This window comes from Aedes albopictus, chromosome 2 (genome assembly GCF_035046485.1).
Source record: "Aedes albopictus strain Foshan chromosome 2, AalbF5, whole genome shotgun sequence".
NCBI classification, from domain to species: domain Eukaryota; kingdom Metazoa; phylum Arthropoda; class Insecta; order Diptera; family Culicidae; genus Aedes; species Aedes albopictus.
This window is the reverse complement of record NC_085137.1, coordinates 215,594,134-215,608,552: the sequence shown is the minus strand read 5'-3', so window position 1 is coordinate 215,608,552 and position 14,419 is coordinate 215,594,134. Positions and strand designations below refer to the sequence as shown.

At 39.9% G+C, this 14,419-nt stretch overlaps 1 protein-coding gene and 1 long non-coding RNA gene across 2 annotated transcripts in view; one reads left to right on the top strand and one right to left on the bottom strand.

Annotated features, from left to right (window-relative positions):
• LOC109420234 (NADH dehydrogenase [ubiquinone] 1 beta subcomplex subunit 10) overlaps window positions 1-14,419 on the bottom strand; it is a 33,635-nt gene that overhangs the window by 14,076 nt on the left and 5,140 nt on the right. The window contains exon 3 of the mRNA XM_062851113.1: window positions 13,938-14,073. Within this exon, the coding sequence (XP_062707097.1) occupies window positions 13,938-14,073 (136 nt within the window). The remainder of the gene's footprint in view (window positions 1-13,937; window positions 14,074-14,419) is intronic.
• Window positions 519-13,931, top strand: LOC109433119 (uncharacterized). The gene is made up of 3 exons (XR_003892641.2): window positions 519-1,714; window positions 1,781-2,580; window positions 13,735-13,931. It is a non-coding gene; the product is annotated as an uncharacterized LOC109433119 (long non-coding RNA).

The following is a 14,419-nucleotide window of genomic DNA, read 5'->3' as shown; positions in this document are numbered from 1 at the left end:
CCAAGTCATGACCCAAGTTTATTGTACCATTTCCTTTCAGAAACGAAAAATTCATCTTCTCACGGGTCAGCTCTGAATCAGGTTTGGAACCGAAAAGGACTTAAAAATACACTGAGACCTTTTTTAAACACCCCTAAAATATGCTGGATCCCCCTTTCGCTAGGCTCCCCTGAACCACCAGGAGCTTTTTTTTTCAGAGCTCAGTTCCTTAACTCAAAGCGCTTAATTAATTTATGCACAAAATTCCCTCTTTTAAATACCCTGTTTGAATGTATGCACATTTTCAATTCATGCATCCTAGTCCATAGCATAAAAAGAGTATACTTAGTAAATTTTAAATGATTTTAAAGATATCTACGCCAGCCTTTTAAATTGGCTCTCAAGTTTATATATGTTCTTGCGTAAGCGAAGTCTCATGTGAATTGTTGTCTGAAGTACACTTGGAGGATACTTCGAAATCATAAAGAATAGATGCATTTGGCTGGGATAATAATAAAAAAAGGATAATCGATGCTATGACAAAGCTATTATAAACATAAATTAACCCTCTAATACCCAAATTTTTGATTTTGATCTAAATATCATTTTTCGTCATCTAAAATCGATTTAAACATGTTTTGGAAGATGATTCTTTTTAATTCTCGATTTCGTGAATTTCAGTTTTTGATTTTTCTAATTTTTATTTTTGAACATCCCCACACTTTTATATTTTTCCTGGAAGCCTATTTGGGGTACGGATTTTTTGGGATGAAAACATTTTGAGATTTTATGATTATTGTTGAAATATTTTTATTTTAAATTTTTTTCATATAAAATTTTATTTTCCGTGTTATTTTAAGGAAAATAATTTTAGAGTGTATTCGATCCCCTTAAACTATTAAACAAGGATAGAATAGTTTGGGAAAAATATAAAATATGTTAATTGTAGCGATTCAATACAAAATAAACAATGACTTCTAAAAGGTGACCAAAACATCAAATTTTCAATGATTTTTGAAAAATGTAAATACGCTTTAAAATACACCAAAAAACCATTTTAAGATATACAAAACAGTCCTAAATATCAGCCAAAAATATAAAAATTTTGATTTCCCTCGAAACACAAATTACAAAAATGCTCAAACTATACCCCGTCTAAAGGCGGGGTTGGGTATTAGAGGGTTAAACTAGTTAGAATTTGAATTGCTACTCGGAATGTGCGAATGCTCACGACATACATTACAGGTGAAGGGTTATTTTCTTTGCCTGTGAGCAATATTCGATAACTAAACATTTACAACGTCATATTTTGGAGAGGTGACTATGGTTCCGGAAGAATGCACAGAACGATTTAGTTTTACTGCATTATAGCCAAGTATTACGCCCATCGTCTCGCATGGTGCCAAAATCGATGTAGGTATCGATGTGAGGTGTGTGTACATATCGAAGTTACACAGAAAGTACAAATCGGCCAATCCATTCGCTAAGGTGCAGGCAGAGGTAGGTATATCGGAGAAAAACGCGCCGACGTTTGGCCAGTTGGCAGTTGGGATTTCGTGGTCAGTCGCTGGCGGTCGCTCATTCACCGCAGACCAATTCATTGATGGGAATACACTCGAGCTGATACTCCCACGCTGGATAACTTATAGCTAGCGAATTACAATCGAATAGTTTACCGAATCACATCTCTTGTTTGGCGGGCGCACTCCGAGTCGCGTGGCGAGTGAAAGAGACGGTAAGATTGAATTGTCTGGCGTCGATTGAGGATACATAACGACTTGTTTTTCAAATTAATTTGCAGAACCTGGCAAAGTCCACCAAAGGCAAATGGGCAATCAGAACAATCCAAAGCAATACACCAAATACAGCAAGAATACCTCGGAGTGCAAAGTGCGGAACAAGTGTCTACCAGTTCAACGAAGCATGTTCCGATTGGGATCTGGAAATCTGTTCTACCTGATATTAATCAAAATATTCACCATTTTGAACAACATAGCCAGCAAGTGCTTCTGAATTCCATACGGTCTAGGGCTATAACGAATTAAAAATAAACGGCTTTTTCTACTATATCTGTTATCCCGCTGGCTGGTGACATTCGAATACTGAAAAAGATTTCGGATATTTCTACTAATTAATCAGCATTACTTTCGATTTGATAGAGCAAGTGCAAGTTCACGATCGCAACAGAGTCAGCGAGAGAACGTTAACATAGATGTAGATAGCAAGTGAGAGCTTATTCTGCCGCAAGTGTGACACTGCTGTTGCAGTACCTGTGATGATGTGTCGTCCGCTGCATTTGAATTCTAAAGTGCTTCGGATTAATGACGCACAATTCCGAAGGAGAGCATTGCTGGCGATCGACCAAATTCTCATCCGTTCGACGGTCGATCGGTTGATTTTCGGTACTACGAACACCAAAGAGGCGGTTGAAGTTGATCGATGAACAGCGTCGAGGCTGGGCCCTTCATCAGTTATGCGGAGAAAGTCGTTAAATGTATAACTACTATACTGATCGAAAGTGATCGTCTGTTGGATGGTGATTGTTAAAAATAGTATTTACTGCAGGATAAGTGGTTTCTGTACGGTTCGAGAGGCGAAGAAGTGAGGATTGCGTTTACGTTTTTATGACTAATGAAAATTATGTTCGTTGAGGCGGTTGGTCGAAAAAAATGTGTGTAGTAAAGCATGTTGAAAATTATCTAAAATGTTTTCATTTAGTGACGAAAACCATTCCATAGATACCTAATGATTGCTGTGCCATTAAAAAAAAACAAATTGCATAAGAATATCACCAAATAAACTGTTAAACTGTTCGGACTAATGATGCTTTCTAGTGAAGACTTTCTCTGTATTTTCCTTCAGCTATTGTGGGAAATAAAACCACTACGTCTAATGAGAACTGGCACAAAAAATCTAATATTCCATTCTTGCATTTCGAAAACAAATCACCCTTTGTCAATTATTAAGCTTATGTCAAGACGCGTCTTCTCCCAGTAAGGAACGATGAAAATTATGAACGCATTGTGGATCATCATAACCCGTGATGTTCATCTGACCAACGTGCCTCTTCAAGTGAACCAACATACCTACCAATCTGGTAAGTCAACTGCGACTCTTGTAAATACACAAGGTTGTACACGAAAGCATTCGCTCAAAAGCATTTCCGCTTGGGCGTTTTCTTAGATATCGAGGGTACCTTTAACTAAGTGCCATTCGATGCCCATATTGGAAGCCACACGGGGTCATGGTATATCTCCAATAATTTCCAATTGGATTCACCAAAAGCTCTAGAACCGACATCTCTTCTCGACATTGCGCCAAGCAGCAATTAGGAAATTGAGTGTTTGTGGATGGTATGTCCATCCTTTTCGACCTGATGCAAAGTGCTCTTCAGGTAGTTGAGGGTTGGTGTCGCCAATATGGTCTTTCGGTTAATCGGAGGAAAACATCGACTTGTTCTTTTCACGGAAAGGCGAAACCGTAATGGCGTTCGACCTTTGCGTCTGTTTGATTCTGAAATCAATGTGACTGAACCAGTCTTTTAAACATCCGACACTTTTCTTTACCTTCGTTTCGTTGCCGCGGTCGGGTGTTTGTTACACTTATGCGCTACCGTTACCTCTTACACCCAACACGAGCGTTAGAACGAAGATTAATTAACATAAAAAAGGGTCAAATCAATGCCGTCTGACACGATAACATTTGTCTAAATCTAGCTTTTTTGCAAAGATTTTAGTCAATTCAGATTACGAATATTATTATATTTGCTTATTAAATTGAATACTGCAAACATATGATCAATACAGCTCTGATTACGGAGGAAGACAGGAATAACGACAGCCGAACTCGCTATCGTGGTCAAGTGCATTCGTTTGACATTTTTGTTTCGCACGGTAAGGTATCCGCAATAATCGGGACACAGATATACGGCTGTAGCTCTGTAATGAATCGGTAAAATTGGCCAAATAATTGACTGAGAACTCTTTGGTGTATGTTTATTATTTGTGCCAAATTTCATAAAAATCGATGCATTACTTTTAACTGTGGATAAAAAAACAAACAGACGTGGTTTTAAGTATTTTGTTCAATCATGACCAATTTTCATTCGCATAATAGATGGATCTTTTACGCTAAAGTTCAAAGTTCTGTGATGATAACACAGCGTAACAAAAATTAACTTTTGGTCTGTCTCAAGAGCAAACTTATGTGTCTCCGACAGATTTTGGGCCGCTGAATCCGAATTCGGGTTCAGAATTGCTCCAGCACGTCACAATTTTGAGCTATACCTCAATTTATAGGGCAAAATTTGCGATTTTGGGCTTTTTTGACTGCAGGCCATTAAGCATGGGAAAGTTTTGTTTTGTGCAATTAAACGGTATATTGGTCAATTAACTCATACAAAATATTTCGTTTAACAAAATCGAATTTGTTAGTTTTAAGTGATTAATGTTGTTATTTACGATATTTCCCATACAAGTCACACTCCAGAAGTTGCATGCAAGTTTACATACTAACATAAAATGTTTAAATCTATCAAATTTGATTTGGTAAAACGAAATATTTTGCATGAGTAGTTAATACAGATGTTAGTTGACCAATTTACCTTATGATTGCCCTAAAAATATGTCCATGCTTAATGGGTTACAGTCAAAAAAAGCCCAAAATCGCATATTTTGCCCTATAAATTGAGGTATAGCTCAAAATTGTGACGTACCGGAGCAAATCTGAGGCCGGATTCGGATTCAGCGGCCCAAAATCTGTCAGAGACACATAAGTTTGCTCTTGAGGCAAAAAAATGTTGCGCTGTGTAATTATGAAATTTCGTTAGCAATTATGATACATATAGAGACACTACCTTGCAAAATTTCATCAAATTTGATCAATTGGTTTGAAAACTACTGGTGTTGATAGGAGTGAGTGTTAGTGAAAATTTTTCGTGTTTTTCATGTGCAATGTTCGCCTATTTAAGACTTTTCGATTTCTCTGTCAATTTTCATAAAATTTTCACATAATGGTATAGTACTTTCAATAGCACAATCGAAACAATGCTGACTAATTGCTCTCTGAGGTACTAAAATCACGTTCAGTCCCCATACATGTTTCGACTAGGTATAAAATTGTTGGTAATGCATCGATTTTTTTGAAATTTTGCTCATCCAACAAATGTAGATTGAGAGGATTGTGTTCAAAATTTCAGCCATTTCCTTAGCCAAATTCAAAATTTACACCAAAGACCATTGCAAAATACTCTAAATAATCTGTCAATCTGGGCAAGACATTTAGGGATCGAGTTTACTCCGCAAAAAAAAAACTCAATTGGTTGTGTTTTCTAGAAAGCGGAACCCAGCCCAACTGAAACTCAATCTTTTGGGAATAGAAATCGACCAATCTTTGACTTCGAAATACCTTGGGGTCTGGTTTGATTCAAAAGGCACTTGGGGTACCCAAATCAAGTATTTGGTGCAAAAATGTCAACAAAGGATCAATTTTCTACGCACAATTACCGGAACATGGTGGGGTGCTCACCCGGAAGACCTCATAAAACTTTACAAAACGATTATTCTCTCTGTTATTGAGTATGGCTCTTTCTGCTTCCACTCAGCAGCAAACTGCCACCTAATAAAGCTGGAACGTATTCAATACCGTTGTTTGCGTATTGCTCTCGGCTGTATGCACTCAACGCATAATGCGAGCCTAGAGGTCCTGGCAGGGGTGAAACCTCTCCAGAACCGCTTCTGGAAACTCTCGCTAAAGTTCCTTATCAAGTGTGGAGTGAGCAACACACGCGTTATTGATAACTTCGAAGAAATGCTCAGTTTGAACACTCAGTCAAAATTCATGAGAATCTATCTGTTCTACATGTCGTCTGACATAAGCCTACAAAGTTATAACCCTCCTCGTGTACACTTCCCTAATGACAATTCCTTTGTTAAATACGATCTGTCCATGAAACAAGCTATTCAGGGAATACCAGATCAACTTCGGTGTATATCATCCATTCCTCGCATTTTTTACGAAAAGTACCAAAATGTCAATTTCTGTAAGAGATTCTTCACTGATGGGTCTCGCATAAATGGATCCACTGGCTTCGGTGTCTTCAATAAAAACTCCACCGCCTTCCGGAAACTTCAAGAACCTTGTTCTGTTTATGTTGCTGAGCTGGCAGCAATTGACTTTGCTTTGGGGATGATTTCCAACATGCCCGCAGACCATTTCTTCATCTTCTCGGATAGCATTAGTTCGATTGAGGCACTCCGGTCGATGAAACCTGTAAAGCATGCATCTTACTTTCTTACAAAAATAAGAGAGCAGATGTATGCACTGGTCGAAAGATCATACAAGATTACCTTTGTATGGGTCCCCTCCCATTGCTCAATTTATGGCAATGAGAAGGCGGACTCTCTCGCAAAGGTGGGCGCACAGGAAGGTGAGATCTATGATAGAAGAATTTCACACGATGAATTTTTCCATTTTGTTCGCCAGAGTTCTCTCCAAAGTTGGCAACATGATTGGCGAGATGGCCAACTGGGACGGTGGTTACATTCTATTATTCCTAATGTTTCTTTGCGAGCGTGGCATTACGGTTTGGATGTAGGTCGAGACTTCATACGTGTGATGTCAAGACTTATGTCCAACCATTACTCGCTAGGCGCGCATTTGCATAGAATAAATCTTGCACTCGACAATCTTTGCACTAAGTGCGATTCCGGGCACGAAACATGGACCCTACGTGCAGAGGACCAACGCGCCCTTGCAGTTTTCGAACGGAAGGTGTTGCGTACCATCTACGGCGGAGTGCAGATGGAAGACGGGACTTGGAGAAGGCGAATGAACCACGAGCTGCATCAGCTGCTGAGAGAACCAACCATCGTCCATTCCGCGAAAATCGGGAGGCTACGGTGGGCGGGTCACGTCATCAGGATGTCGGATAGCAACCCGACTAAAATGGTTCTCGAGAGTCATCCGACCGGTACAAGAAGACGTGGAGCGCAGCGAGCTAGGTGGGTTGACCAGGTGGAGGACGATCTGCGGACCCTACGCAGAGTGCGGAACTGGAGACAAACAGCCATGGACCGAGTGGAATGGAGGCGGCTACTATGTACAGCAGAGGCCACCCCGGCCTTAGCCTGACCGGTAAGGTAAGTAAGCGGTTCCGGTTATGATGACATCGACCACGTAGTTTGACAATGCCCGGATAATGACGCCTCCAGAGCGCTACTATTGGATACCCTTGAGGCCCGAGGTAGACAACCCTTTGTTCCAGTTAGATGTGTTGGGAACCCGCGATCTCCCCTATATGCAATCCATTTATGAATTTCCCCGCTCATCTGGTATATTCTGTTATTCTGTTATAATCAACGCACCCCCGGGCCGTGGCCAATCTGCGTTGAATCGCTGGGCGATACGTCTACCAGTAGACTTGTATCTGCCCTATGCTAAACCGATTAGCATAGCAAGTCCTTTCCACTGATGAGTAGGCTCGAATGTCCCGCTCCTCCCTATAACCCATAGGGGGAAATAAGGAGTTTTCAGTTTCAAGTTTTGCATGAATCATGACACCAACTCTTTCTACCATAATGCTTTAAAAATTCTGAAATAAAAGAAAACTAATATGATGGAAATAATTGAGATGCAAGTTTTTATACAAAATTTAAAGATCAGTTATTTAAAGGTGAATTGAAGAAATGTTAAGTACGGTGCCTATATTATAAAATGTTCCGCACCGCCACGAATGTGATGAATAAGCAAACACATAAATATTCTATTTGCCTAGTAGTAGAAAGAGTTGCGTGCCTGTTTATAAAAGTTTTTACTTATCTTGATTACTGCGGACAATTTCCGTTTGTGTTTGGGAACTTCGTGGGTGTATCTTCAGAACTATGGCGTTTTCTGGAATTAAAAAATAAAAGGAAATACTGGGCCGCACAGCTCCGCGGCCCACTTATATTAGTATAAACATATATATATATATAGGACGAAGTAGTCAGTTTTTGTCGATTTCGTCAAGTATGCGTCTTAAGTCTTGAGTCTTGATCACCCGTTGGCTTCGAATCTATAAGCAAGCACTATTAAATGCTGCACTTTCACACTATTGGTTTCGGTTTCTTAGTTATTTTGAATTGATATGGCAAGAAAACATTATTAAGCATTAGACATTCAAAACATATTAGGGTTTACTCACAAAACAACTATCACATATGAAAATACTGATATTGAAAATTAAAATTAATATTAATCACAAGTAAATACAATGTCAGCACTGTGAATGAGCAATTTGAATACACGAGATACTACTATTTGTTGCATATTGATTGTTAAAATTAACCAAATAGTGGAAAGCCCAGACAACAATATTCCAAGTCTGCTGACTCCAGAAAGATCCCAAGATTCGTCACAAAGCACAAATGTTTTCATTATGATTCACAACGACTCTCGCAACCCTTCCAGACTCAACCGACTGGAACTGTTTTCTGAGTATAGAAACTACTAAGCCCTAGCAGGTTCCTCCTGTTTATCGAGCCTTTCTGATAAATCAGCTATACTCCATCTGTAGCAGCCGGTTCGCAATGAACCGCTGGAGGCGCATTAAAGTGTTAAAGGTGATATTTTCATTACAAGAATTATAATTAACTTCCTTAACTTAAATACCGTCAAACCCTGTGATCTTGGCTAGGGAGTAAACAGTTACGTGAAGTTGTATCAAAATTCTACAGAGTGTTGGGGAAGGGGAGAGGAAATAAACATACTTCTTCCTACACCTAGCAGTTCGGATCTTCTGTTCATACTGTCATTCCAACCTTCTTTCAGTGTGAAACGTTTCTGGATCTGTAACGGGTGGTATCACTTTACGCTACTCTTCTATCATGAACATAGATAACTACTTTTAAAAATAAAAGTTTTGTCCTACTACCTATTTTATACCTGAAAGATGTTAATTAATTACTCTTATTACACTCTTATGGTCAAATGTTTCGTTCAGCAAGTCTATGTCCATATTGATGATACAAACCTTCTATTAATGAGTAATAATGTTGCTTACAGTTGTGAGGCTATATAACATTTAACTCGTTGAGTGCAAGTTATGAACCTGCAGAAAATTTCTTATTAGGCTGTTACCTCTAAAACTACTAAACACATATTGAAACGTGAAATTGTATTGTAATAATTGATCCTAATCTTAACCCTATCACTGGAACGCGTTTGAAGCAAATTGATATTGCTAATGATTTGGTTGGGCATTAAAAGTTTTTTGGTTTCGACAATAGTCACATACTATGCCCTACGACATTGACGATTCTATTGTCTATGGCTCACCTATTTCGTGCCACCCAGCAGGGACTTGGTCTGGTACCCAATTCAGTATATCCGCTCCACGTAATATACCGCACCTCTTTTGATTTGTGATATATTACGCGGAACATTACTCTCTTCATTCGGATAGCGGCTATGTAACCCATTGGATTAAAAGCCTCCATCAAACATGAAGCGATTAATCGGAGACTGAAGACTCTATACCAAATTTGGCTCAGAGACAGGTAATCAGTGAGGTCAGTTTTTCTCGTTTATCAGAGACGATTGATACGTATTAAGACAAACTTTCCACTGCATCTGCCAGCAATAAGCCAGCCCCCACCAATTTCCCCGCTCATCTGGTATAAAAGTTTAATTCGCTTGTGTTTTCTTCTCCAGTTTTTTTTTCTCTGTTTTGTCCTCCTCGTGTTGCCGAGCTGCTCCTGGCCATCCGGAAGACCAAGCCCTTCAACAAGCTGGTACCAACACCACAAGGCACCGAACACGCTAGAAAAATGCGATTAGCCCCCGGATGAGCTGCAGTGAAACCTTTGGTCCAGTCCTCACCCTGTCCATCCTTCAAAATGTGACCTTCTAACCTCGAGCTGCCACGAGTACCCTGGCCTTCACCCATCACTAACAAACATGATTGAAAAGTTATTATCTTGTACATAGTATAATATTAAGTGCAAAAAGAGATCTTCGACTCCGTAAAGCGTTATACGCGATTGAGCCTCAAATAAATGAACTAGATAAAAAAAACAACGGACTGATCAAGTCATGCTGCACTATGCAGCTGTAATGAATGGCGGAACGACGGATGGTTTGTTTGGAGAAAAAGCTCGGAAAAGACCCAGCTCTGAAAATGAAGGTGTTAGATCAGATTGACGAGTATCTGAACCGCGGATACGGTATGGTATCCCCTGGATATGGTATCTTCCAATCGGCATCGTCCAGAATCCCCGGAAACCCGGGAAAGTACGAATTGTAGGGGTAGGCGGGGCAATATGGACACCCGGGGCAGAATGGACACCCTCAATATTTTGAAATATGCGAACTTTTTTGAACTTTTAATGAATGGAGAATATAGTCCATTTGTCTAAAGCGTAGTTTCAGGAAAGAAACATTCGAAATTAAAATTATACTTGATTTAACACGAAAAAGTTGCGTCCTCCGTTTTTTGTGCATGGAAATTATAATTTTCACACCATCTAAAATAAGATTTAGTGATTAATTTATTGCAGGTCGATTAAAACCTGATATTTCTAGAACACATGCAAGTAGTTTTGCTGTATCTACATGCTTAACATGTTTATATTTTCTTCATTATTATATCAAAAATCAAGTTTGGAAATATCTTCTGCTGCCGGGGCAAAATGGACACTCACCTTTTTGAAAGAAGCGGCAAGGGAAAAATATAACCTAAATCACAAACCAACCAAATTCTTCGATTTCAGTATATTTTCGGTTAAATGTTCACTATAGTAGACATAGGGTGAAACAAATTGGTCAAAAAACGACAACAATGGAAAATAGTTGTTCTAGGCACAGCTGTACATGCCGACAAAAACGAAGTTTTATCCAAAATAGCCTGAATTTAAATTAACTGAACAAAAATGAACTCTTTCGGCGTATTATTCATCCATAATAGTTGTTTTGTAATGAAATGACTTTATAGGTGTAAATAATGTACGAAATTCGTAAAAGTCTGATGGTGTCCATATTGCCCCATGGGGGTGTCCATTCTGCCCCGTATGCTTGAAGACGGTCATGAAAAACTAACATTTTTCATAACATTTTTTGAAGTGGATAAATCATTTTTCTTCGTGAGCATTCTTATGCAATAGATGCTAAATAGACTTTAAAAGGATACATGTATCAAAAACTAGGGGCAAGACAGAGATCACAAGAGAAAATCTGTGTTTGAAGTGTTGCTCAGAATTCCTCACAATTCCTCAGAATGTTTTCCAATTGCACCAAAGTGTAACCTAGCACCAGTTTCAAATCAAAAAGTGTTACGTGAGCTGAATGAAAACAATAAAATACAATAGAAATATTTCAAAACAGCTGCTCAGAATTTTTCAGAGTTGCTCCCGGTTGCACAGTGTCTTGCCCCAAGATCAAAAACCTAAACTTTTTTGACATCTTGCCAGGTAAAGTTGGCAAAAACCTTAGGGTGTCCATATTGCCCCGCCTACCCCTATGGGACGCGGCGGCACGCATCAGAAATACATCACTCAATTCAATGCTGCTCACTGGACCAGACCTTTTGACTCCACTTCTGAAGGCCATGTACGGATTCCGGCAACGACAATATGCTGCAGTTGGAAACGTACGACAAATGTTTCATGTTGATTAGACAAGAAGACAGGCAGGCTTTACGCTTTCCATTCCGGACAGATCCGGAACAAGCACTGACAATCTACGTAATGGACGTCGTAGTTTTCGGAACGTCGTGTTCTCCGGGTCTCGCTCAACACGTGAAGAATGCAAACGCTGAGGAGTATAAGGAACTGTATCCTGATGCGACCTCGGCAATCATCAATAAAACCTACGTTGACGATTTCCTGGATAGCAGAGACAGTATCGAAGAGATGGTCCGTATAGTCAACGAGGTGCGCTGGATTTTCGACCAGGCAGGATTCGAAATTCCAAACTGGCAGTTCAATTCCGATGACGTTCTTCGATGGGTCGGGGCCGACATCAACGAAGCTGCGAAGTCCTTCTCAGTGGAAAAATCTACGATTGCCGAACGAGTCCTACGAATGAATGAGGTGGGATCCCAAGCATGATTTATTCGTGTTCGATACACAATTTCGTAAAGATCTTCTACCGTTGCTGACAGGAGTCATCGTCCCTACTAAACGACAAGTTCTTCGCGTGGTTATGAGCCATTTCGATCCTCTGGGCCAGCTACCGCAGCGTTTTTCAGGATCATTGTGCCCTAGTAACAGCAAAAACGAAAGTGGCACCGTGACAACCGTAATCTATTCCAAGAAATGAGCTGAGTGCCGGAGTAATCGGAGTGCGACTGCTTAAAACTGATATGGAGAATCACTCAATACATGTTAAGAAACGATACATGTGGACGGATGCTGAAATTATCGGCAATTTGTAGCTTTTCAAGTCGCCGAAATTCAGACAGAGACAGAGGTTGATTCAAGGAAATTTTCATCTGTCAAATGTTTGATGGGGCAGGCCTGGTGGCCTCACAACTGGATGTCTGAGAGATACTCAGCTCCATCAGATACCGATATAAACAGAAATTCGAGAAAGTAAATTGAGATGGGTCGACCACACACTACGAAAGGGCGGAGACGAAATCTTCAAGCAGGCGATGGATTAGAATCCGGCAGGAGTCAGACCCACGAACTCTTGGTGACGAAGCATCAACAATGGAATCAAGGAGAGCTATAGTAATTTGATCTGGGGCCAGGTCAAGGCGACTAAAAGGAGCAGCCGCCCAGGATGTAGTTCTTTTAAGTTGGCCCTAAGTAGTTCAGGGATGTTCAGGATACATGAGTGAGAGTGAGGTTTGTAAACAAAGCTACGTATTGATACCAAAGTATCATTGACCCAAATCTAACATTCTTTGAGAAAAGTAATCTCTAATAATATACCGAAAAGAACTCGGTACATTATTAGAGCCAGAGCCGAGCAGAGTACTCGGTGTGTTAGCCACAACAGCCCCTTGTATCAACCATCCCTATGGTAACCTAACGCGAACGATCCGACGAGTCAACATAGATCCAGAAAGACATAATAGATAGATAAACAATAACAAAGGCTGGCAGAGTGATGTTAGAAGTAGTGCGCGAGTAGATCGTTGCTAGGTTTTTGATTTGTAATTTTATAATTATATTTACTCTTTATTTAGTTTAACTTATACACTTATTTGTAGGAAAGGGTCAAAACATATCACTTTGTTGCGAGCTAGGTCAAGAGTAGGTCGGAGACTGAATTGTGAGTACATCTTGAACTTAAACGCATGAACTCGAACTCTAATTTTACAATATATTTTAGCTTTAAGCTGATAAACACCAAATCTGGGACTGTTTTATTTCTGCTGGGAGAACTCCACCAAACCTACCGCAACACGGTGAAAGATATGTAAAATAATCTATTCTGCACCCAAGTGTTCCAAGATAGGAAAATTGACAATACCATTCGTCAAGTAATTTCGTATTTCAGCACACATGGTAACACCAACTAGTGCTAACAATAAATACGCGCATCAACATTGGAAACGCATCACATAAACATCCCAGGCTATAAAACAGTTGTTGGAATAAACACAAACGTTTCTCACACATGCATGCTGCAGTGCTAATTTTATTTGTAACAAGAACTGTTTGTGGCAACGCTGGTAATTATAATCGTCAGTTGATTGTTAGCCTAGTTTTGCCGAAATTATTTATCAACAAATTCCGGAAGCTTAAACATTGAAATTTATCCAATTTTCAGCTCACAGCAAAAGAATACCATGATTCCCACTGGATACACCCGTTGGCGACAGGAAGCGTGCATCCGTGACGTGGTATTTGCCTTTCTGGCACTTATGTTTCTACTCTGCTGGTGGTTTTGACCACCACAAAGGATTCCATCGGATTTCTAATGCGGTACAAGAACAATAGAACACTCGCTTCCCACTACTTATCGGTACTTACTTGTCGCGCTTGAACTGGTTGTTGGCTTCGAAGAAACACACGGCATCGTCGGTGTAGCACTGGTCGATGGACGGAACACGACGGAATTGCTGGTGGTACCACGGGTAGTTCTTGCGGTTCGGCTCGACGACGGATTCTGTAAAAAATGGTAGGACATATTTTTAATAAAGTTGACACTGGAAAAAACATGCTCGTATTATTGCAAATTTATATTTAACTAGCTGTACCCGGCAAACTTTGTCTTGCCTACTGCGTTTTTTGACGTTTCATGTCCAAGTCCCCCGTGCAAAACGTATAAAAAATCGATTTCCTAAAACACTGTATTTCTCAATGCTTTATGGCTCATAAACCTTCCTTGGGTGAAAACTAACAGAACAAAACTAAGACGATCAAAATCGGACCTTCCGTTCGCAAGTTATGCGTGGTCCCACGTATGCCACTGCATTTTTATATATATAGATTACTAGCTGACCCGGCAAACC